The following is a 26,748-nucleotide window of genomic DNA, read 5'->3' on the forward strand; positions in this document are numbered from 1 at the left end:
AGGTACAGAGTAAATTGTCAATAAACTGGATCAGGCTTTGGGCCTCCCCTCCATTTCTGGGGCCGCCATCCATCTCTCTTCATCTCTTTCCTATAATGATCTGATTTCTCTCTGACTACTTTCCAGGCTCCATTCTCAGCCTGCTTAAACCCACTCTCCACAGTGACAGGATGACCTTTGTAAAAATGCACTTTGATCTCGTGATCACATCTCTCTCCTTCTTGGAAACCTTTATAGATCCCTATCACCCCTAGGGTAACATCTGAACCCCTTCACCAGGCTCAGGGAGCTCCCCATGATCTGGCTCCTTGGCCTTTCCAGCACCTTCTCTCACTATGTACCCCATCCCATACTGCACTCCTTCTCTACTGCGTGGCTTGTGGGTTCCAAATGTGCCACTTCCACCCTCCCTGCCTCGAGGCACGCCAGTCCTTCTGCCAGGATGCTCTGGAGTGCTCTTCCTCCCTCATCTGGCTAATATGTGCTTTTCTTTTAAGATTCAGCTTAGAGTCGCATTCTTCAAAAAGCCTTTCCTAACTCTTGCTCCTATGGACTCACTCCACTTGCATTACACTGTCTTATTCTTAGTCTTGTAATGCTGTGCTTGTGTTGCTCGTGGCTTCTAGACTGAGCTTCAAGGGGAGCACCTGCACCTGCTAATTTTTGTTTTCCTTATACCCAGCACAACCCCGGGCACGTGAACAGTGCTCAATACAACAGTCTCGGCTTCTATTCATTTGACTTGCACAAACTCAACTGTACACACACATACCCACACACGCACACTGTATGTAAGTTCAAATGGTGTCGGCCATCCCACCCTGCCCTCTGCTCCATCCAACACGTCTGGAGTCTGGAGTAAGCGTGAATTGGATTCTGCCATTTCCCATGCTGGGTCTTGGCTCCCACAGATCATGAATGTAAAGATACAGTGCGCATCTCATAACATAGCTGCTTAGTATGAGCCAACTATTTCATCTGGTGCTCATTAGAAGAAACCACCATCTGGACTAAGATTAAAGGGAAAACTGGCCGTGTTGGAAATTTGGAGACTGTGTCATTTTAACATGGCACATTCCCAAGAGTTTCCTCCAGAGGAATTTTGACTGTATGCTGTTTTCTTTTATACACTGACCTTGCAACCTGACCTCTAAATATGTGTTGAATTTTTAAAATGGCTAGTAATTGGCCAAGTCAGTGCACAAATTCAGATCATTTTACTTCAGTGTTCTGTCCCTTATCCATAATGCAATGCATAGAATCTCTCTTTTTTTAAAAATAGTTTTTCCTTAGAGAGGCAGAGAGGTTCAATGTGCTACAAAGACATAATTATCAAAGACTGAAGCCTTTGAACAACACTTTGTCGTAGAACTTTGACTTTGTCATAGGACTTTCAGCTACAACTTCCAGCATTATGAAAAGGCTATCATGTTGCCAAATGTGCTAAAGGCCATTGCTTTTATTATGTAACCCCTCTTTGAGAAAGTTTTTTTAAAATAGATAATTCTGTTCTTTTCATATTCTTGGTTACCAACTATTGAATTGAAAGACTTGGGTAAAAGTTGATTTTAGAGCCACTCTTTTCAGTGAAAATCAGAATTAAGGAAATTTAAATTTTCAGTGAACACCGCCCCGCCCCGCACTCTCCCCTTGCCCCCACCCTTGAGTCTTTCCTCAGTTTGTTTTTTGGCTCTTACTGTTCTTTCTCCCTTGGTGATTTCATTTACGTCCACAGCTCAGCCCCATTTTTGTACTGATGAAGAACAACGCTCCATCATGCTCTCAGGCCCTCTCCCACATTCCTCCCTGTCTTTTGGATATCTTCTCCTGAGGCTCCCCTTGCACTTGCTGACGTACTCCCCATGCCACCTCCCTACTCCTCACCAGCACACTTATCCAGGATCTCCGTGACTGGCACTGCCATCCTCTCAGCCAGCTTCTCCTCGTGCAGCCCTCATATCTAATCAGCACATTCTGCACATTCTGTCTGAGATAGGTTTCTAGCGCATATCACCCTCCCTGTTCCCATCACCATTGCTCTAATTCCAGCCATCGTGCTTCTCAAGTGGATTGTTGGACCCTTCCAAGTGGTCTTTCTGGCCCAGCTCTCTCTGTTCAAACCGTTCTAACACTCTTGACATATTTTTCTTTTTAAGGCATAGCTCTAAGAATAACTTCTCAATCCCAAAATCTTCAGTGAGTTTCAACAGTTTAGTGAATTATTTAGTATAAACTCTCCACATAGCATGTTGGATATCAACATATCCCTGTCGGATATCACTGATAATACCTCACTATCAATCCCCACTGCTGCTTTCCCTGAAAGCAAACATTCCAGAAAAAAAAGCATGCCTGTGTTCCTGTTTTTGGTACTTTTCTGCATGTCATTCTCTTTATTTCGGCCAATCCCCTCCATCTCTCTGATTTAAATGATAACTTCAATAGACCTGCATTCAATGGTGGTCATTTATGGAACTTTTCCTGATCCTTTGTTTTTTCTGAACTGTATACCCTTGTAAACCTTTGTTGTAACTCCTTTATGTCATTCTATAATCTTCTCTGCATTATAATTATGATGGTAAATATCACATTTCCCTGACTGGACTATAATCTCTTCGGGGTCTTTTATATTTTTAGCAGCATAGCGAGCATCCAGTGGGATAAGAACAAATCTTTATTGAATTGAGTCAGATGGAAATAAATTTTAATGTGCTCCTCAGGACTGGGCAGCAGTCAGCCGCAAATCACCACCTCCTCCTCCACCACCACCCCCATCAACACACACACACACACACACACACACACACACACACACACACACGAGTCCAGATTCCCCTGCCAAGTCCTGAGGGGTCAGCTTCAGCCAGCATCTTCTAACCATGTTCAGTTTTCCCAGGATATTTCCCGAAGACCTTTCTGCTTCAGGTCAACAGCAATGGGATTATTCTCTTTCCCCCAGTTTTTCCAAAGCATCTGGGTCATCTTTGGGGTTCTCGGTTTTGGGGGCAGCACCAGCTCAAGCCAGGTTGTGCTTCAGGCTGAGGCCCACCATGCTATGTGGAGAGCTTACCAAACTGGTCTCTGACTGCACCAAAGAAGGAAAAGAACAGCCCAAAAGCAGAGAGGCCCCTGCTTAAAAAAACAATCTGGGTTTTTATAAGGCTGCTTCTGTGATGGAATTCATCTGTCCTTTGGTGAAACAGATGACCCTGCTAAAATTTTTGGTGATTTTTTTTCCCCCCTGAGATTCAGAGTGGGCAACTTGTAAACTTCGAAAGCTAAATCCAAAGCAGCAGGTAATAATACTGATTAATTTCCTAACTAACAATTTCTTAAGGGGATTTCTCAATGCCAGAGCCACTTACAGGCCTCTCTTTCTCTCATCTTCTGACCCACACGGTATGTGGCATTCTTTTTTGAGATGCTTTTGAACAAAACCGAGAGTGGCAGAAGGTTGTCCCCAAATAGATTTACCCTGTATCTACTTTAGTGCCATATTTTCAGAAAATGAGTGGATGATACCCATTCCCCATAATCTTCCTCATTAGCCAGATTTAAAACATCAGAACTTAACCATGAAGACATCCGAGGATAAAACTGTCATCCTCACTAAGCAAGCTGGAGACACTCAGGTTGTCCTCACCAGTCCTCTCTCCTACTTATCTCCTCTTTAACCACCCCTTCCTTCGCTCCAATCCCTGAACAATTCCTCTTTCATTGAAATTCTGTAATGTTCTCCTCTGTTAAGCCAGGACTCCTTCTTTGAGCTTCTTGTGGTTCCACAGAGTGAAGGCCTCCTGCCTAGGACTCCAAATGCCCTCCTGTATCCCATGGAAAAACTGCCCACCCTGGACCCCAAGGTCCTGACTAGGTGCTGGGTGGTGTCCTGGAGAGGCTGCAAACCTCCCCATCTGCTTCCTGCTATCTCAAAACTGTGGTCTGTCAGCTAACTACCTGCCGCTTCACGTCCACCCCTTCTGATTTATCTCGGGTCAATTACCCTGCCACATTGTGGACTTTCCTATGCACTTACTCCATCTAAACATCACTCCTCAGTGCAGTTTTCCTGTAATAACAGCCTCCTCTTTATCCTGTGCGGAAGCTGTAGTAATCACAGCACTTAGTGCTGAAAGGAGCCTAAGGGAGCGTCTAGTTCCGATCCTAATGTTCTATAAATTCGGAAACTGAGAGTCAGAGAGATCAAATGGCTGGTTGATTATGCTGTTCCCTGATTATGCTGTTCCCGTAAAATCAGTTAACATGTTCTGGCTTCCTTTATTATAAATGTTAAAATAAGTACTTCCATTCATGAGCCCCCATGTTTTTCTATTAATCCCTCCTCTGCAGAAAGATCTCTCCAGTCACATGTGGTGTGGAGGGAGGGGATTTTAGACACACTTAACATTGTAAACATTAATACAGTTATTCTCCTTTTAGGTTCTCCCATTATTACATAGGTTGTTGCTAAGGCATTCTTATATCTACTGGCAAACATCTGTGTAGTTAGAATGGTTTAAGTGCACTCTTTGAGGCTCAGGAAGAGCTACACCACAAATGTTAGCTATTTTGTCCCCATGCCTCAGTGGTTTGGGGAAGGGTCATGTAGAGTTTTCATGCATTACAGTTTGCAGACTTTTGATGATCAGCAGGTCACCACAGGTTTAAACATTTCTTTTCCTTCCACACTGATCATTTATTGAATCCCCTCTAGACAGTATATCTTTCAGCAATGTGTGGGCAGGACCAATTGTGTCTAAGGTGACCAATTCTTCCTGGTTTGCCCAGGACCCTCCATTATTAACACTGAAAATCCCATGTCCTAGGGAACCCTTCACTGCTAGGCAAACCAGGACAATTGGTCACCCTAAGTTCTACCACCACACATTCCTGCTCAGCTTCCCAAAGTCCAGGGCATCTCAAGATCAGAATTAGTGCCCTAGACATTTATGTTCCACAGAACAGCACAGATCAATGAACTGGAAAAAATTATAATCAAAACCACTCAATTATGTAGGTTATAACTCATTCAAGACACATTGAAGGATAGTGATCAAAATTACACTATTGGCCCTGAGGGCCCTACCCAAAGCAGACCAGGACTGAGCCTGGTCTGTTTCCATTGTTTTTGCAGAGAAAGGATAATGTTTAAAGATGTCATCTAAAAGGAAGAATTGGTAAATATAAAATCTGAATCTAAAGCCACTTTAAGCAGTGGGAAAATCAAATGCAAAGATTTTCTTCAAAGTACAAACACAGGACACATTTTGGCAGCAAATTTGTTCTAGCTTTAATTTCTAAGAAAGCGGAAGAAACATCTGCTTTTTTGGGATTTATCCAAATACTTTCTGCCCTAACAAACTGTCTAAACTCAAGTAAATGACAGGTTCTATGGGAAAGAAGCTAGTTTGACAGTGGATTGAATAAACTGAAAATGAGTCAACAATTTAAAAGGGCTATTAAAATTAGAAGTTGGAGGAAAGCATTCTATTTTAAGATGGGTTTTTTTTTTTTAAAGATTTTATTGGGGAAGGGGAACAGGACTTTATTGGGGAACAGTGTGTACTTCCAGAACTTTTTTCCAAGTCAAGTTGTTGTCCTTTCAATCAGTTGTGGAGGGTGCCGTTCAGCTGCATGTTGTTGTCCTTTCAGTCTTAGTTGTGGAGGGCGCAGCTCAGCTCCAGGTCCAGTTGCCATTGCTAGTTGCAGGGGGCGCAGCCCACCAACCTTTGCGGGAGTCGAACCGGCAACCTTGTGGTTGAGAGGATGCACTCCAACCAACTGAGCCATCCAGGAGCTCAGTGGCAGCTCAGCTCAAGGTGCCGTGTTCAATCTTAGTTGCAGGGAGCACAGCCCACCATCCCTCGCGGGACTCGAGGAGTTGAACCGGCAACCTTGTGGTTGAGAGCCTACTGACCCATGTGGGTATCCAACCGGCAGACTTTGGAGTTAGGAGCATGAAGCTCTAACCGCCTGAGCCACTGGGCCGGCCCCTTAAGATGGTTTTGTTTTCCTTTGTTTGAAAATGTTCAGAAGATAAAGAGTATCTTCAAGATACTCATCTCTGCCAACAGTTGAATTATAAAATACTGTCTCTTAGTAGAAATACGGTGCAATCCCCTTGCAACTTCAACTCAACATTCAAAAATATGGGGGTGGAGGAGTTTGGCGGTTTTGGGTATGAGAAGGATACCAGAAGAATATCCAGATTTGGACAGACCTTGGACATGCAAATGAATTTGCAATCATTTTTCTCAAAGGAGACATTTGGAAACAGAAAAGTTGTATAGAAAGACTAAGAGTCATTTCTTCTTTTCCTGGAAATCTAACAGAATACAGCCAAAGGTAAAATTTTTGTGGTGTTTTGGTTTGTCTGTTGTTGTTTGGGCAATTAGAGTTAAATCTGGGCAATCAACCACAAGAGGGAAAGAAACATGCTACCCCAAGGAGGCAGCTAGGGAAGCAGGAAAAAGCAGTGTGACCCTGGAAGAATGGGGTGACATGGGTGGCAGCATGTGGAATAGGAGGGTGAGAAGACACAGAAGACTTCTTCACCTGGTTTACTTTCCACCAGTTGGGAGACTAGAAACTATTCCTTTTTAAACATTGGGAAACTAAGACACAGTGATCCCAAGAAACTTTCTCAGGCTCACAGTGTTGCCCGAAAATAAGACCTAGCCGGACCATCAGCTCCAATGCATCTTTTGGAGCAAAAATTAATATAAGACCCAGTATTATATTATATTATATTATATTATATTATATTATATTATATTATATTATATTATATTATAACCGGTCTTGTATTATATTAAAATAAGACTGGGTATTATATTAATTTTTGCTCCAAAAGACTCATTAGAGCTGATGGTCCAGCTAGGTCTTTTCAGGGAAACATGGTAGTAACAGCAGAGCCAGATCTTAAAACCTACTCCAAAGCCTTGGACATCACCACCATACTGCGAATTGTCTCTACCATTAGCTTTCCGTAGGGTGCCCCAGCAGGCTGGCTCTCTGAAGAGGAGGTAACTAAGTTGGATGCAATTAGAAACAGGCTCAAGAGGCTGCAGTTGTGAATGAAGGACAGCTTCCCGCTCTGGGGAGGGGAGAGGCAGCAGAGGCTGATGCTGCCAATGAGAAGGACTCTTGTCTGGGCTTGGGGATCTTTTCAGCACAGAATGACCCCTGAAGAACAGCTGTTCCTTTTTTAAAAATTTATTTTAATTTTATTACATTTATTGGGGTGACATTGGTTAATAAAATTATATAGGTTTCAAGTGTACAGTTCTATAATACATCAGCTGTATATTGCGTTGTGTGTTCCCCACCCGAAGTCAACTCTCTTTCAGTCACCCCTTTATGCTTTTCTACCTCTCCTTCTACCCCCCTTCTCTCTGATAACCACCATCCTGTTGTCTGTGTCTAGTATGAGTTTTTGCTTGCTTGTTTGTCTTGTTTGTTCCTTTGTTGCTTTCAGTTTTATATCCCACATATCAGTGAAATCATATAGTTCTTGACTTTTTCCGTCTGACTTATTTCACTTAGCATGATAATCTCAAGATCCATCCATCCATCCATATTATCGCAAATGGCAGTATTTCATCTTATGGCTGAGTAGTATTCCATTGTATATATGTACCACATCTTCTTTATCTAGTCATCCATATCGAAGGACACTGGTTGTTTCCATGTCTTGGCCACTCTGAATAATGAAGCATAGCTGTTCCTCTCTAAACCTACTTAGGAAGGTGGACAGAGTGTTTGGGTCCTAGATAAGCTGAGATTGGCAACACAGAGAGATGCCGTAAGATTTATTGAGTACTTTCTATGTGCAAGGCATTGTTCTAAGCTCCTTTTTAAGTACTAACCAATTTAAATCTTAAGAACTCCATGAAGTTGTTGTTCTTAATAGCTCGATTTTATAGAAGAAAAGACACCTAGGCATATTGTTCAGGGTTCTGCGCTATAACCCAGATGGTTATAGAAGGATGACCAACATTACTGTTTTCCCTCATTTCACATTTCTTCATTGGGAAAGATACAGAAATTACAGGTGACTGCAAAGACTCTGATATTGCAAAATTTAGGCCTGGAGGAACATGATTATAATCTAGAACAGAGATCAGCAAACTATATACAGTCCATGGGCTAACGCTAGTCTTTTTTTGTACTGCTCATAAGTTAAGAATGATTTTACATTTTTAAATGGCTGGAAAAAAATCAAAAGCAGACTATTTCATGATATGAAAATGATATGACATTGAGACATTGATGCCCATAAACAGTTTTAACAGGGAGTATTGTTATGTCTACTTTCATGCGATAGCAGCAGACTTGAGTGGTTGCCTCAGAAACCAAATGGCACAGAAGTCTAAAATATTTACTACCTGGCTCTTTACAGAGGTGCTGTTCACTGCTGATGTGAATCATGTGGTACACATATTTGCCTAACATTTTTTAGGAAAAATTTTTGTCATAATTGTGAATTTTCTAGATAACTAAAAGCCTACCTTGTACACGAAATGGTTAATTAAAAAACTATTTTGAATAAACGTTTCAGGAATGCCTTTTTAAATAGAATATGCAGAATATATGGAGAAGATACTATTCATACGTTCATATTTCTATTTCACTAAACGTTAGGACTCTGCTTGTTTTCCAAGAAGATCTGATTGGCCCAATGTTTGCCTTGCTCGTCAGTCTTCAAGCACTTTCATAGATGTTAACTTTTTTGATAATTACAGATGCTAGAGGTATTGATAGACAGTAATGAAATATCATTAGGCTGTACGAATGACAGTTATCCTTTCATTGAGTGACCATGCACTGATCTGCTTTTGGAATTTTTCTTGAGTTTATTTCATTCTCAGTCCATCACCTATTGCTGACAATATGGCGCCGGAATCTCCTAGTTCTACCTCCCTCTTCTGATCTGTGACTTCTTACCTGCTTAGGGCTGAGATGATATAAGATGGTGTAGTGTCTAAACTATGAGTTAATAGGCTAAGCCTCAAAAGGAATGTAAGCCTTTGACGCTTACACCAAAGGTGCAGTCTTCAGGATGCAATATGTGCGTGTGCTCCTGTCTTAAATTTTTTTTAATTACTTGATAACATTTTAGGAGTTTGAGATTTTTTTTTTAAACAAAATTCAGATTTCTCACTTCTCTTAAAATATCTGAAAAGCTGGCAGCACTGGCCTTATGGTACAGCATGGCGTTGAGAAGGAGCTGCTTGCTTTAGGGGGACACAGGTTCTTCACCAGGGTCCCCACTCTCCCTCCATGACCATGACACCTTGGCCAAGTGTTAGCTGCCACTTGTGAACTCACCAGCCCTGTTTTTCATTCCCTCTAACCAGCTTCACTTACTTTTTTCACTTACCTGCCTGTACACATTTGAGTGTGTGAATCCAGCCTACAACATGTGATCACTGTTTTGGTTGCTGGGAGATCTTTTCTTATTTACTTTCTGTGTCTCGCTTGTGGCCAGAGTGTTTGAGGTTGCTAGACTGTAGCAACCAAAGCCTTAAACGGGGAGCAGAATGGTGTAAAGTTGATGGGCATGAGAGACCCATCAAAAGCATGGCCTTGGTTCAGTAGTTAATAATTATGCAAAAAGAAGCAACCTGAGGTAGAGAACTATAAGGACTTGGGAACAAATCAGGCCAGGTTCCAACCGTGCCTCTGAGAGAACCAGCATTCATTTTTGTGTGTGATGGCCCAGCTGGTGTGGATGTAAGGTTCATGCAAACTGATTGTCAGGGAAAAAAGATCCCACTGAGGTCTTGGAAAGCCCCCAGATAGCATAGCCTTTTATTTCCATGTAGAGCTGAGCTGATTATGTGTTGCTAGCTGCTCTCCTTGTGCAGTCTCCTTGTTTGGACAATAAACGTAATCCTGGGGCAGAGAGGCAGGGAGTGATACAAAATGTCCACTTGAGGACAGTTTTCAATATGTTAAACAACTGAAGTGAACAGAGCAGAAATAATGTCCTGGTTGGAAATTAATAGCTAAGCCTGCCCAATTATTTGCTGGAAGACAGTGCCTGTTCAGTTACCACAGATACCAGGCAAACAAACCTCCTGCTGCGCCAACTGCTAAAAAGGCATCATATTCTAATCTCAGGCTGTTCATCTAAACAGTTGTAAATAAGGCAGAACAAACTATAGAAGTATTGGGGTTTTTTTTGATACTGCTGTTCTGAACTGTAAGTCATGATACACTCTACCCCTCCCATCTGCAATCTGCTTTGACTAAATCTCATGATTAAAGATTTGTTGATTTTGCTTTGCAGTGGCATTCCACTGGAGCTCCCTCTTGTAGGATCAAGGCTCAAGGGAAACGTGCCCCCCACCCCCACAGACTGAACCTGCACTGAAAGCCCTTTGCCTCACCTCAGCCTTTCCCCCTCCTGTTCTCCACAAGTCCTGCCAAGGATGTATTTTGCAGAAAAGGGTGTGGCTCTAGTAATACCGAAGGGAAGGCATCAAAATGGACTATTCAGTTCTTCTCTTTATATAATCACATTCCTACTATTTCCCCTCCTGGGAAATAACCCAGGGGGGAATAACCCAGTTCAACCCATTTGAAAGCCTGAAGAAAGTACATGTTTTTCTTTTCCATTACTAAGAACACAAATCAAAATATCTGTTCATTAGTAGGGTCAGAGATGTGGGATGTTTTTCAAAAGAGAAATGACAATGATACAAATTGCTAATGTTTATTTAATGTTCTTAACCATATGAAATAGCAACTATTGTTATTTTCCATCAGACAAAGAACCTGGTGCTTAGGCAGGCTAAGCAACTTTACCCTGGACACACAGCTATTTAGCGACCAGCTGGATTGAAGTCAATCAGACTGGCTCCAGAATCTGGACTATGGAACTGTAGACTTAAGGCTCTGGCTTCCATCCAGCTGAATGACTTTGAAAAAAAGTATTTTTATTGGCCTTAATTTCCCCACCTGTAAGATAAAGCATTGTATTAGGTGATCTTTAAGATCCCTGCGAATTCTTTGGGTCAATCTCCAAAATCAATATGTCACATCTATGCTACTATTGCCATTCATTCATCCAGGGAACTATAGGAAGTTAAGGGGTGGTTTACCATAGGAAGGGGCAAGGAGATTGCTGCATTATACACCAGATGTTTTCCTAACAGGGGCAGCTGCTCCAATTGCCACACCGTGTCCAGACAGGTAGGATAGCACTGGTGACTGTAGGAATGAAATGGGAGCAGGCCATTTTTAACACACCCACTGTGGCTGCCACTGTTTATCTTTTAGTTGGACTGGTTACTCTCCCCTAGAAGCATCCTTACCACCTGTATTAGTCTGCATTGTGCTCCACATTTGCTGAGTGCTGGAGGGCACCTGGCACACCTGAGCTGTGAGAGCCCCTCTGTAATGTGATCAGACATGCTGGGTTTCTCTTCCTGGCTCCCCAGAATTTCACTGACTGATACTTCCAGGAATTTTACTGCAGCCCAGAAGCTTTTGTTCTTTCTTCAGGGTAAGGAAGTGGGAGAGGACATTGGGAGGGAAGTAGAATCCTTTGGGTTCTATGAAATGACCTCAAATCTAAAGATTTCATGTTTATATAGAGACCCAGTGGCTAGTCACTTCACATATTGTAGATAATACTGTGTCAACAGCTCAAGTTATCTGAAGCTCTCTGTGAAATGGGAACCAACTTTTGCTCTCTGGGAACAATGACTATCACCTTTCTCTCTGGCGCACAAACTAAGGTGTGTTTATTTCATTTATGTCATCCACACCAACCCTTTAATGTTACAAGTCACTCCTAGGTTCTTTCTGCCCTCATCCCAGGCCCCTAAGAGTGTAGTTTTTATTTCCCTCTTCCCATTGCTTGCACGCACACGTATATGCTATGTAACACCACCAGACACTGTCTGATTTAATCCAGGGACCACTTCTCAACACCAGACTTTCTGCTGCTGATAATCTTGTACTTCAGACATGTTGCAAGTGCGTTTATCCTTATCTGTGTATGTGCTCAGAGGTAGAGATAACAATGAAATGAACAGAGGTGGCGGAGAAACAGGAAGAGTGTAAACTGGTGGAGCATTAGTCTCAAGCGCTGCGGTTTCCAGACCGCTTGCAAGTTGCGGGGCTGACGTGAGAAAGTACAACCACTTATTCTAAAGGGCTGGGGGAAAGCGTGAGGAGAGAAGGGAGATCAGATCGGAATTGATTAGATGGAAGGGGGTTGGGGTTAAGGAAGAGAAACTCAACCCCAGAGAAAAGGACTCGTCATCCCTTTCCAGAACGTAATTTGCTAAGATCCACCACTTGCGTTTCATATGCAAATAAGCCGGGCTTCCCGAAGGCTGGGCTGGGCTGGGCTGGGCTGGGCTGGGCTGGGCTAGCGCCGCAAAGCGCGTCCTGCTAGCTGCCAGGATCCAGCGCTCGGGGCCTGAGACCGGTGCGTGTTAGAGAAGCATGTCCTCTCCCGCCGCCGCCAAAGAGGATGGACACAGCATTGAAGCAGAAAATAAATGAGGATTAAAGGACTCGGGAAAAGGAAGCCCGCTTGAGAAGCTGTCGAAATTCAAGACCGGCCCAAGAAGTCCATTCAACCTCTCCACACTTGTGGCTTCAGGAACTGATCATTTCTGCGTCCCTGGAGAGAAGTTCCTTCCCCCAAAGGAGTGAAAATAATGAACTTTTGGAAGTATTACCTTTTTGCTTTCACTGTGCTCAGTGTGGTTATTTTTGTGATGCATTATAATACCCAATTAAGCCTGCCAAAAAAGAAGCTGAATAGCTCCAGTGAAAGGTATCCTGGAATACATGCCTGTAAGGACGCATTAGAAGATAAGTCAACTTTTTTGTGGGACAAGACACTGACATCACCTTTGGGAAGCGTCCCATGTGAGGAGTACCTGACCCAGAATCACTACATCACAAGCCCCCTGTCAGAAGAAGAAGTGGTGTTCCCTTTGGCATATGTCATGGTCATCCATAAGGACTTTGGTACGTTTGAAAGGCTCTTCAGAGCTATCTACATGCCCCAAAATGTCTACTGTGTTCATGTGGATGAGAAAGCCACAGCTGAGTTTAAGAAATCAGTGTGGCAGTTACTGAGTTGCTTCCAAAATGCTTTTATTGCTTCGAAGATAGAGGCTGTGGTCTACGCAGGGATTTCCAGGCTCCAGGCCGACCTGAACTGCCTGAAAGACCTGGTGGCCTCGGTGGTTCCGTGGAAGTACGCTGTCAACACCTGTGGGCAGGATTTCCCCCTGAAAACCAACAAGGAAATAGTTCAGTATCTGAAAGGATTTAAAGGAAAAAACATTACCCCAGGCGTGTTGCCTCCAGCTCACGCAATAGGTCGGACCAAATACGTCCATCGCGAGCACCTGGGCAAAGATGGCTCTTTTGTGCAAAATACTAATATTTTGAAAACCTCACCTCCACATCAGCTGACCATCTACTTTGGCACTGCCTATGTGGCCCTTACCAGAGAGTTTGTCAACTTTATCTTCTATGACAAAAGGGCCATTGATTTACTACAGTGGTCAAAAGATACCTATAGTCCTGATGAACATTTCTGGGTGACACTTAATAGGATTCCAGGTAGGTACCAATTTCTGTTACCATTTTTTGTTATTCATAGATTGAGTTTGCTTCCATGTAACTCTTCTAGAGAACTGACTCATTTGAAAAAAAATTTAAATGCTTAGAAAACTATTAGTCTGGTTGCTTTTTAGTGCCAGTTTAGTGCCAGCTCTGATTGTCTTATAACTATATGCAGTGCAGTGATCTGAGAAATATGCTGACCTATAGGAGCTCTGGCAAAACAACCTTTGATCATACATCACATAGTTACCAACATTTAGTTTTTGGAATGAATGCTTCTCGTAGTCCTCTATAAGCACGCACGCACGGCTATAACGTAACGAGACTGATATTTTTCATCAGCATTCTGAAACTTACGAGTTGAAATAGGTAGTATTTCATTCAGAGGGTGTTACACAGTATTACATTCATGCTCAAAATCGTTGCTCAGAGTTCATGGGGCTGTTTTTAGAATCTGAATCCTCTTTGGATAGTTTACAAATTATCACTCTAGCTGAACTGTCTCTAGTCTAAGACCTGGAAAAATACTCAGGTCTCAAGAGACGTGGTTCAATAAATCTAGTATGATATTTTATTGCCTAGAAGAATGGGTAACAATGAGTTGAAACATACACAGAGCGATTCTAGCTGGAGTTGATCCAAAGTAAATGACCAAATATTAAGTTACAGAGTTTTATTAGAAATTCCAGTTATCAGCCTCTTGGGTTTATATGCTTTGAAGTCTTTTCTATTGTTTATGATAATTTGGAAAGGGGTCCAATGTATGCCAGTAAACTGACGGCAAACAACAAAACAAAACACAACAAAACCCAGCACCAAACTCCCTCTTTGATTCAGGACTGGGTTTGTTTTCAAAATTGTTTCCCATATGCTGTCTGGGATTACCTGTGTGACTTGCACACCTGTTCCTAGTGATGTCCCAATACAGTAGTTTCCACTATTATGCCAGCTTGGTTGTGGGTGTCAGCCTGGTATGAGGGTGGCCCTGTGCCTGCCATGCTTGAAATAACTCCCTGTTCTTACATGTAGTATTGTTATAGTATTGTTATTGCTGACGCATTCGAATGCTGTTTGAAGCTACCTTCATGTCTGAAAACACAACTCGCAGAAGTTATTAGGTGCCCAATAACCTGGCATTTCTAAGAGCTAAACTAGAGTGGTGGTCACAGAAATCTATGTAGGGAAAGAGGCAGAAAGAGGACTGGGGACAGAGACATATGCTGTCCCCTGAGCAGTTTATTTTCAGAGATACTAAATTGTTAGATCCCATATTTGTAGGAGGGTGAATGAACCAACGTTTATCAAAGTGTACTGCGTGTTCATCCTTATTATTTATAAATAGGTATTTTAAACACATGTAAATATTCTATATATGGCATCTAATACTATTTTTGTTGATACAGTTTGTGCTAGATATGTTCTACATCATTTCTTTAATTATAAGAAATAATCATTGTTATCCTCTTGTACAGATGGAGAAAAAGAGACTTAGATTGAAGTAAGATACTCATGTTCACTCAGCTTGCTTAAGGCAACCCTGGGATCTGAGCCTGGATTTGTGTGGCCTGAAGTTTTAACTGTGTCTCTTGCACCAGGCACAGAAGGAGTAATCATTTCTTCTTTCCTATATATCTAAAGCAAATTCCCTGCAGGATCCCAGAAAGGAGAAAGGGAAAGGGTGGGGAAAATGAGGAGGGCAGTGGAAGTAAGCTCCACGTCACCACTTAAATCTGGAAATAAGGTTAGCGGGTGTGTGTGTGTGTGGGTGGGTGGGGTGGGTGTTGAAAGACAGTGAGCATGCCGAGGCTTAGTAGGCCACTGTGTAGCTTGCGTCAGAGAAGATGATGTTATTAGGACTGACCACCACACCCACTCAGCCTTCTGTGCCAGCTTCCTCTGTCCCACCTGGAACACACTTTGCTCTGGCTCCTGAAGCGTGTTAAGGATGTTGTCTTCACACAATATAGAAAACAGGTCTTCAGAAAATAATAGAACATTTTGATATTCATATTTTCAGCAATCCAGAAATAACTTTTTCGGTAGCAAGCACTAGTTTGTGTACTGAGAGTACGTGCCTCTGTAAGAGGACAGACATGATTCATGGAACTTAAGTTTCAGGATTTGAATGCTTGAGTGTTACATTTAGTGACTGTTTAGTCTATTGGGCTAATTTCAGTATAATTTTACTATATTGGGCTAATTTTCCCATACTCCAACCCCTCAAAAAGCTGGGGTTATTTCCCCCCTAAATATCTGTCCCTATTTTTAAAACATCTTTTAAGTTAGGTTTTATAAAGAAACAGGAAATATATCACAAGTTTCAAAATTTTTAAGTTTTGCGCTCCATCAGTGACTAATTGTTTTCTTATATCCATCCAGAGATATTTTATTAAGTTTATAGACAATAAAACTAATTAAACACGTGTGGAAAGTAGTATCTATATATATATGTGTATATATATATGTATATGTATATATATATGTTTACCACAAAAATACACAGAAAAAGAAAAATGGTCCTTATTTTAAACACTCTATTATAGTCTGGATAAACACAATACCACAAGATATGTTTTTGCTTGTTTTTTTTAAATAGATCATCTGCAGACATTTAGGGAGCTAATTTTAAAAGCTCAACCTTTTTCTTATTTGAAGGATTTTTCAGTCTAGGCCACAGGAATTTTTGGGGACAAAGGTACCAGGGACTTTTGCTTCCTAGAGTCCAACAGCAGTGAACTCTCAGATAGGCTGATAGAACAAATACTGGTCCCTTGCTTAAAGCTTTACAGTGGTTTCTCATTATCTTGAGGGTCAGGTTGAAGCTCTTAATGTGGCATGGTCTCCGTGACCTGACTCCTCCCTTCCCATTTCCCCACCCTATCTCTCTGCCCTAATTTCTTTTTACTTGATGCCTCATACTTTATGTTCCAACAAGCCCTTGGCTTTACACACTTTTGCAATTTTCACCTGATTTTTATTTTTATTTTTGGTAGCTTTTTAAGATGTCCTCTCTGGGGATACCCTCTTACCATCTTTATCTGACTAACTCCCATCCATCCTTTATAACCCAACCTGGATGTCACCTTCTCTGGAAGCCATCTCTGACAACCCACCTCCCAGAGGGTTGGTACTCCAACTCTGGGTTCTCCTCTACCAAATGCTATTGCTGCCAGTACTGAATTATAATTACCTTCTAAGTGAATATCTTCTCTGCCCTACCTCCTCAATTTTGGGGTTTCTCAAGGGTGAGAAATGTGGCATCTATCTTAGTCTTCCCCATCACTGTCCCACACTACCACCTATCACTGTGCCTAATCTGAGGATATATAGAGTTGTGGAGGGTTGTGGGTTGGGTCGGGGGAGTGGCTGCATAGCTATGAGAAGATTGGAGGGATGGATAGAAGTGTCTTGTACCTGGGTTGGTGGGGTGGGACTAATCTTTACTAGTTTTTGATAGTAAGGATTAGAGAACAGTGGGTAACATACTGCTTGGAAATATAGTTTTACAATTGCTACACCAACAAATGATATCAGTAAAGAGAAAGATGTCAGAAAGACCTTGTAGAATTAGTAAGCTCTAGAGTTCCAGTTGGAATGTTAATAGAGCAGTCCTTCCTTAGAAACGTTGTTTCCCATGTAGCCAACCTGCGCCCATCGTGCAGTCGCATCTAATGCCAAGAAGAAACACTGGCGTTCTATGTGGACGCCTCCAGTTAGTTTCCGCCTTACTGCACCTGGTTTGTGTTTTTCCCACAACTTGGCACCCCTCCACTCCTGCTGTTAGTACCATTCCTGGCCTGCTTCCAGTTTATGTAGTGAGCTTCTTCTGTCTTAATTTGATCTGGACTGCTCCTCAGCTACTGGCTTAACAAAAACAAGAGTATAAGGAAATGAAAGGTTAAAATAAGACAACAATAGAGCGAAACTTGAAAGTGCTCCAGGTGTAGCTCTCAGCAAATGCAAACACTGAGCTATTTAGAAGATAGGTGTTCTCCACAGAAAGGTTCCTAGGGCCTTAAATCTGGGTGCGGCTGGATCAGTTCCAGTCTTTTTCAAAGTACAGTCATGCGTCACTTAACGACAGGGATATGTTCTGAGAAATGTGTCATTAGGTGATTTTGTAGTTGTGCGAACCTCATAGAGTGCATTCACACCGACCTATTTAGTATATAGCCCACTACACGCCTAGGCTATGTGGTACTTGCTCCTCGGTTACATGCTGCTGTACTGAATACCGCTGGCAACTGTAACACAGTGGTAAGTATTTGTGTATTTAAACATATCTAAACAGAAAATGTGCAGTAAGAATACGGAATAAAAGATAAACAATGGCACTCCTGTGCAGGGCACTTACCATGAAGGGAGCCTGCAGGACTGGAAGTGGCTCTGGGTGAGTCAGTGAGTGAGGGGGGAGTGAGTGTGAATATAAACATTATACAATTAGGCTACACTAAATTTATTAAATATGTTTTTCTTTTTTCAGTAATCAGTTAACCTTAGCTTACTGTAACTTTTTTACTTTATAAACTTTAAAGTTATTTTTTAACTTTTTACTCTTCTGTACTAAGACTTAAAGCACAAATACATTGTACAGCTGTACAAAATATTTTCTTTCTATCCCTAATCTATGAGCTTTTTCTTTTTTTCTTAGTTTTTAAATTTATATATAAACTAAGACACACACACACACACACACACACGAGCCCAGGCCTACACAGGGTCAGGAGCATGAATATCACTGTCTCCACGTTCACACCTTGTCCCACTGGGAGGTCTTCAGGGACAATAACACACACAGAGCTGTCATCTCCTATGATGACATCGACTTCTGGAACACCTCCTGAAGGACCTGCCTGAGGCTCTTTTTGGGGGAAGTGTCAGTCTTTTCAGAAATATGTCCATGGTGGGTTTCCTTGGTTTGTTTCTTTTTGTCATAGATTTGCTTATGAGCAGATAATATATCATGACCATTCCTCTCTATGAATGAAAACCTTTGGGTGTTGAGTTCCGTGTTTTCAAACTTTTTAAGGAGTTTGCTGAGGTCTGTAAAGCTTCTGTTAAACCCTTCACTGAGAAATTTCTTGGGGGTTCTCCTTTTTCTTCTGCAGTTTCCTGTTCCCTTGCCTCTTCTTCAGCTATGTATTCCTGTTCCAGTTCTGACAACTCAGTAGTCATTTCGTCAGAACCACCCCTAGGAGTGTCTGCATATTGTCCTCATCCACACGAGGTTAAAGCTGTTTGCCCTCTCAACCACAGCCTTGTTGACTTTTGCAACCTTTGCACTGGGACATTAGCATGGCTACCATGTCACTAGGTGTCGTTGGCCAAAACATTGTTAGGCTGCACATGACTATATGCAGTGTGTACTCTGTACATCAGCCCAGATTCAGAATTCAGTTTGTAGAAGCATGAGGATTCAGTCATACCCATTCCACCAACAACCGAGAACGATGAACACTGATGTATTGTAGAATCAGGTGTAGCGAGTGTGCTTAGAATATTCTGGCCTACCACTGTTTTTTTGTGGCCATATGACAGTCGACCCTGGTACTTATTTTATCTACATGGAGATAAATTCTGGTTGAAGGAAAACTTATACAAAACAGACATTTCCATGGGTTCAACGGAGTTTTAAAATGACATCATTGTTGTATAGCCAGATAATATTAAATATACATAATAAATTTGGACTCGATTTTCAAAATATTGTTTTCATGATTTGGGCCTGTTTGGCTTGTTTCTCCTCTTTGGTCAAGGGCTGTAGGCTTTTCTCAGGCCAATAATTTGGGGAAGATTTGTAAGGTACAATTTCTCCTGGCTCTTGAGTACCTAGACTGATGAGTGTACATCATAAAATGCTGAGCTGTTGACAGGGAAACCTTAGACAGCTTACAGGGTATTGACATAATTCAAGTATGCTGAAGCTATGAGCATTTGAAGGCTCATTTATGACATCTATAGCCATTGGCTGTGCTGTAATATTTGGATTACTTTCTTCATTGGGGAATCTGTACCCAAACATTTTTTGCCCCCCCCCACCTCTGTGAAGGAAATAATGTGGAAACCCTACTCTTAACTAGCTTTTAATTCCGAATCTTTAGAGCAACATTATGCAAAATAAGAAAAATTGGATGAACATACATATGAATATTTAAGCAAGTATAATATAAATACATTATAATTGATAAACATCCACTACACTGAAGTAACGTGAATTTAATTCTAGTGGGAAGGATTAATGTAGCCACCACTTCAGAACAGGCAAGACCGTTTCTCCAGTTGACATTCAACGTTCCATCATTCTCTACCAATTGCATAAGACAAATCTTTTCTAGAGAAGCAGTTTGGTTTTTTTTTAAACAAAAGCGTAGATTACATTTCAATGACTCTTTAAAACAATAAAATAAGACATTAAGTGTATATCAAAGCCTTTATAGATCTATAATCAATGTCTATATAATCTTGTTAATGTAAATATCTCTACTCTGTTTCTCCGAACCACCACGACAGCATCTTCATCCATCCCACTTGCGTCCATGTGATACTAGGAAAAGGGACCAGACAAGCATAGTTTAGGTCCTGACTCCCATTATTCTCTAACTATGTGACAGTGGCCTTAGTCTATGATGAGGCTCAGTTCACTCATCTGTGATGATGCTAATAATAAATAGTACTTACTTTGTTTCCCCGAAAATAAGACCTAGCCGGACAATCAGCTCTAATGCATCTTTTGGAGCAAAAATTAATATAAGACCCGGTATTATATTATATTATATTATATTATATTATATTATACTATATATATTACATTACATTACATTATATTATACCCGGTCTTATAGTAAAATAAGACCCGGTTTTATATTATATTGTTAGATAAGACCCGGTCTTATAGTAAAGTAAGACCAGGTTTTATATTAGTTTTTGCTCCCAAAGACGCATTAGAGCTGATTGTCTGACTAGGTCTATTTTCGGGGAAACACAGAGAAGTTAGGAGTATTAAAGAGATAATGTGTATATTTCTGTGGTACTCAGAGGCATTCCTCAGAATCTGCTGTGGGGCCAGTTAAAACACAGATCGCAGGGCCCTAAACCCGGAGTTTCTCATTTGGCAACTGTGGAGCAGGCCCCACAATTTGTGTTTCTAACAAGTTCCCAGGTGTTAGTGATGCTTCTGTTTAGAAAGCACACTTTGAGAACTGCTGGCCTAGACCATCTTTTATAGAGACTGGCGTATTTATAGATCTTCAGCAAATTTTGGTTCTGTTCGTTTCCATCAGAGACTCTTCTTGATTGAGAAAAAAAAAGGCAGCCCCAGTCAAAAGGAAAGTGAGCTTGTATAAGAAAACGCTTCATGGTGTTGATTGCATGAAGTAGGTATATGAAAGTAGTGTATAAATAACTGATGTTTCAGAAGTACTTGTATTGAGGAAACATCCTGGGCTGTGGAGTGAGACAAACCTGATGATGGATTGCAGCATTACCCTTGTCAGCTTTGTGATTTGGGTACCCCCAAACCTCAAACTCTTCATCTGTACCGTCACACTAACAGTATGTGACTTACTTAGTAAGGGTGTTTTGAAACTTAAATGAAAGAAAAATGGGTGTAAATTGAGAGGTTAAGTGTTTATTCATTTATTGACATGAATATATCTTAAGAAAACCTAAATGTGACCTAGTATTCCTCAACTAATGAGATCCTCAAGGTGAGAAATGAAATTATTTTAAATTTCATTTCACTACAAAAGGATGTCTACATTGTGTCTTCCCAACCATGTAAACTAGATGTAGATATTCCCAAAGAAAAGTAAGAGGAAATACAGGAAAATGTAAGCAGTTTAATGTGTTGTGATGGGTACTTATTCTTTGTAATTCTGATTTCCCTTTGTTATTGGAGTAATTTTTGAAACTACTAAAAAGCCCCACTTAGTCCTCACAATAATGCTGTGAAGTATATATTATCCATTAGAAGAGTGTTTCCTTAAAATCACAAAGGACAACAATAGTGTCTTCAGGACTCTATTTTTGAGATCACATATGAAAGCAGCAGGACTTGGGATTAATGGGTTGTTTTATCTCCTTAAACCCTACCATGTACTAGAAAGGACTTAAGATGTCTGTTCAATACCTAATATAATTTTGCCGAAAAGGAAATCAACGCAGCCAAGACTGGAAAGTAGGGGAGAGCTTGTCACAATCATTTCACACAGGTTTTCGCCGGCCCAGCCACATCCTTCCCATTTCAGGTGTGCAACTTCCTCAGTGTCAAAACAAGTGTCCCTCCTAGCTACTGACACAGGGACCATTTTTAAACTCCATTACTATGAAATTTACAAATATACAACAGCACTGAGAATAGTACAAAAATCTCTTGTGCCCATCAACCAGTTTCAATAACCATCAACATACTAACCAAACTCAAAGCAAGACAACTTGAAGTTTATAACAAATCTTTGAGTGGATTCTAATTTTCAGAAATATGTAGCTTCCTCTTTTCAAAGGAAATGCAAAAGTTCAGTATTCCAGACTAAGATTTTCTACATATCCTGTAATGACAATTTCCTGAAAGTGAAGATCTCTTCACCCAGTTTACACTTTTTCTTCTTCCTTTTTTCCTTGTCATGAACAAAGCTGAATCTATAAGCAGAAGTTCTTTAAGCTTATTAAAAGCAGGAGTCAGAACTCTTCTTGTTAAGACTTCCATTTTCTTGGCCTTTCCTCTTCCTCAGGGAGGGTGGGAAGAGTACCTTACTAAGAAGAGAAAATTGATTAGTGAGATAAACTGTTCCATGTGCAGTGTTTAGTGGTATCTTTTTTTCATTTCTTCTTGCTACTGAATATTCTTCTTCCTCTATTTAAAAAAAAAAAAAGGACAAATTGGCAGTCTTACTATTTTATGAGTCCCCTCTGAGTTTGACTTTGTAATTGACATGAAGATATTTTGCCTTCAGCCAAATCTTAATGTATTTTCCATTACCACATGTTCTCACAGAGCCTTCTTTGTTGGGTTCAATCATTTTGTTAATTTTTCACATGTGTAATTTAATCTGAGATTCCCCAGGTATTGAGCTCTGTAGCTTTGGATGCATTTTCTCTGATCCTGCAGGGTGGTGTGGAGGGAAGAGTATGCACTTTGGCAGCCTGGCCTTGTCATTTAACAGCTCGTCTGACACTGGACAAGTTACTTAAGCGAACTTGAGCCTCAGTTAATTTTGTTTTCAGGACATAAAAGAAAGTGTGAAAGGTATTTAAGACTTTATTAAAAAATAAGAATTGCTTAGGCACTTTTGATTCAACCTCACCCCCTAAAGTGTGTATGTCTGGAGAACAGTGTGTCTCACAGCAGTGACTCTGACTTGCTAGTATTTGTTTTCAAAGACGTTTGTAGAAAGGCCAGAAGAATCTATGGGTGGCTCGAAGGATGTGAGTTTCAGATGATCCCAAAAGGCAGTCAAGGATTGGAACAGTAGTTTGTGGACTTTGATTTTTCAAACACTTCATACTGTACAGCTAAGAACAGTAGAATATTAAGCAAACAGGCAGTAAGTATTATGAGCCATGTAGGAATGTTCACTTTTCTTTTTGTAAGTGCTTCAAACTCCAGCCACTGGATCGTGTAAAAGGGGCCACTGACCTAGATATGCACACAACAAAATTATTTTTTCTGTTCTAGCTTGTTATTAACTAGCTGTTTGACCTTGGGCACATCACGTAACCTTTCTGGACCTCGGTTGCGTCTGTAAAATGAGGAAATTGGACTAGGTGATCTCAAAAAAAGTTTCCTGCATGATTTTGCTTTAACTCTAGAGTTAAAGGAGCAAATGGAAGGAGCAAAAATTTTAGAGGCAGACAGATCTTGAGCAATTAATTTCTCCTACGTGGATTTCAGTGTAGTCATCTGTAAAGTGGAGACACCAACAACTTCATGGGATTGTTTTGAGAGTTATGACAATAAAGGTATATATCTGTTAGTCCAGCCACTGTTAATTCTATTACCATCTCCGTCCCTCCCCCCTCTCCCTCTCTATGGTATATTAATGTCATGATATTCCTATTTATATTACACTGTGACCAGTAGGATTAATGGAACAATGGCCTCTGGGCAATTAATTCCTCTTTGTCACTGTTACTGTGTCAAGTCTGGATGCCCACCACCACCGCTGCCATGACTCAGAGCTCAGGCCAGTCACCACAGGCCATATCCACTCCTGTCTGGTTGTTTTCGTGTAACACATTTGGCCTCATTTCTGGAGAGTATTTTATAGATGTGCCCATAAGTGCTGAGCTGGACAGAAGCTAGTGTAGTATATTAGCTGGGGGTGGGGTGGGGGTGGGGTGGGGGTGGGGGTGGAGGGAAGAGTGCCCATTGGAGCCAGATCACTAGGCTTCAAGTTCAGCTTTGCAGATTCCTAGTATATATGATTTGAAGCAAATTATATCATCTCTCTGACTTTCAGTTTCTGTATTTATAAAATGGGGATGATAATAGTACCTACTATTGTAAACCATTTATGTGTATCATATATATCAAAGGCCTAGAATGGTGCATGGTGCCGATAACTGTTAGTTGTTTTTATTCCACCCAGTTGCCCTCATTGAGGGACAACAGGGGCTGGAGAAATGCAATCTCCCAAGATGCAGAGGCTTCTGAAATTACTACAAAGGATCTGGAAGGTTTTCTAGAACTCAGACAAAATCAGCTTAAAATCCTCCGTACCCCCAACTTCTAAAACTACTAAGACTCATTTTGCTTGGGGAAATGAGAGAAGCAGAGTAACTGAAACTATGACACTGATTAGTGAGATAGATTATCCCATGTGCACCAACTCATGTACCTAAATAGTGGGAAACACAAGTGGCCAACAATAATCTTATGTCAGTATTGATATCTTGACTCTTGAAGATACCAGCAATTTCCAAATAACCTGAATCTCCTCTCTATGCCCCAGTTAAAAAAAAATGCATTGTTTCCACCAGAATGAGGAGGCACATGAAGCAGGTTGAAACAGGCTGCCTTAGCGAGGGGCATCTTGCCTGTCTCCCTATCAGCTTCCATCCGTTGTGTCCCCAAAGGGACATGCGCAGTAAGGAGTGTGCCTTATTTACCTTCAGAGCCCTCCAGTGGTCCACGTGGAATGAGGAACTGTTGTAGAATGAAGAGTGTGGGTCGCCCCGCCGCCCCGAAAAGGTAGGGTGGGGACTCAAATCATGGTTTCTTCTAGCTTGTGATCTTGGGCAAGTCCCTTCAACTCCTCAAACTTAGTTTCCTCAGCCAAGGACTGATGCTCATTTGGAGGTGGGTGAGAGGAAGCACACGTTGTGAGAAATGAGTGAAGTAATAACTCTCTGCTAGAACTCTATAGCTAGTAACATAGAACGCTAGTGCTGTAACTCTGAAGCCAGTAGTACCACTCCTGACACAGACGGTGCCCACTGAATGTGATGATGGCTTTTTGTTGTTGTTGTTGTTGTTGTTGTTTTAAGTAGAAGATACTGGAAGGAATAGAAACTTGGAATGGTTACTTCCATTCCAAGTGGAATGGAAATCATTTTCAAAAAAATGATTTTGTGAAGTGGAATGGGCAATTTCACACTGGACTTGGAAGGCATATTGTCATCATTTACGTTTAGAGAAACCAAGCGTAGAAAGGTGAAGCGATTGTTTGGGTTGCATGATTTAGCAACTGAACTGGGTCACAAAGATGGGACTTCTAAGTCATAGTAGTCTTTCTATATTTAGTGCTTCTCATGATTTCTCTCTCAAATATCCTAGATATTGGAGCAAAAGAAAGTAACAGCATTTTGGTTTGTAAGCAGTCTAATATTGAAAAAATGGGTTTTAATGACAGGATTCTATAAAAAGTGTTCAGAATTCATTTTTTAAAAGATAGTGAATGTTAATATTTCTCAAATGAAAAAAATCGCCACCGAAAATCCCCTCATGCTGCTCTGTGTAGTCAGCTCCTACCCCCAGTCCAAACTCTTGGCAAATCCTGACCTGTTCTCCATCCCTATGGTTTTACCCTTTCTAGAATGTCATAAAATGGAGACGTAGAATATGTAGCCTTTGGGGTCTGGAAAAGCAGCTTCCTACTCTGCCTTTCTTTTAATGAATTCATTTGTGTCTTCCAAGGTGTATAAGGTGGTTTCATATAGATCCTCTGGCAGCTTTCTTATCTGTTGAGTATTGGTTCCATTTGGCTCACTTTTCTTTTCTCATGTTAGTTATTTATTATTCTCCATAAATAATATATCAGTTGGACTTAATTGTCTTTTTAAAAAGTAGGGTCATTTGTAGTAATATACATTTGGGGTAATAAACTAAAAGTCAATGTAGCATATAATCATATCATTATTCAGCTTGATTTGGTATGTTTATGGTACCTTGGATTTGACAGTATCTATCATTCAGAATAAAGAGTGGGAACTTCATAAACTTAATTGGAAGAATAAGAATAACCAAAACTGTGTTCCACTTTTATTCCAAAAACACATGAGATAGACTCACAAAATTTTCCACCATGAGTCCTTTTAATCAATCAGATCGTATGAGAGCATCATAATGAGCTTGCCACCACACCCCAGTATTTCTTATCAGAAGTTTTCTTATCAGAAGTCTTCTTATCAGAAGTCATGCAGAAGTCATGCAGAAAAGGATCTGTCTATTATATTAGTTTCAGGTGTACAACATGGTGATTAGATATTTATATAACTTAAAAGTCATCAACCTGAAAAGTCTAGTAACCATCTGACACCATACACAGTTATCACAATATTGCTGACTATATTCCCTATGCTGTACTTTACGTCCTGTGACTAGTTTTCTAACTGCCAATTTGTAGTTCTTAATCCCTTTATCTTTGTCACCCCCTCCCCCCCAACCCTTCTCCCACCTGGCAACCATCAGTTTGTTCCCTATATCTATGAGTTTGTTTCTGTTTTGTTTGTTCGTTTATTTTGTTTTCTAAATCCCACATATAAATGAAATGATGTGGTATTTGTCCTTCTCTGTCTGACTTATTTCACTTAGTATAATATGCTGTAGGTCCATCCATGTTGTTGCAAATGACAAGATTTCATTCTTTATGGCCACATAATATTCTTTTGTATATACCAGGGGTGCCAAAAAACTGTATACACATAACTGGT

The 26,748-nt window shown here is 40.9% G+C and overlaps 1 protein-coding gene across 6 annotated transcripts in view; it reads left to right on the forward strand.

Annotated features, from left to right (window-relative positions):
* The window catches only part of GCNT2 (glucosaminyl (N-acetyl) transferase 2 (I blood group)), an 86,338-nt gene that overhangs the window by 38,244 nt on the left and 21,346 nt on the right, over positions 1 to 26,748 (forward strand). The window contains exon 1 of one of the 6 annotated variants that reach the window (XM_081057484.1): positions 12,062 to 13,596. The exons of the other annotated variants lie outside the window; for them this stretch is intronic. Coding sequence (XP_080913610.1) covers positions 12,678 to 13,596 — 919 coding nt within the window. The 5' untranslated portion in view covers positions 12,062 to 12,677. Of the gene's footprint in view, positions 1 to 12,061; positions 13,597 to 26,748 lie in introns of those variants that run through there. 6 annotated transcript variants of the gene reach the window in all.

Source organism: Rhinolophus hipposideros, assembly GCF_964194185.1.
Source record: "Rhinolophus hipposideros genome assembly, chromosome: 8".
In the NCBI taxonomy this organism is placed as follows: domain Eukaryota; kingdom Metazoa; phylum Chordata; class Mammalia; order Chiroptera; family Rhinolophidae; genus Rhinolophus; species Rhinolophus hipposideros.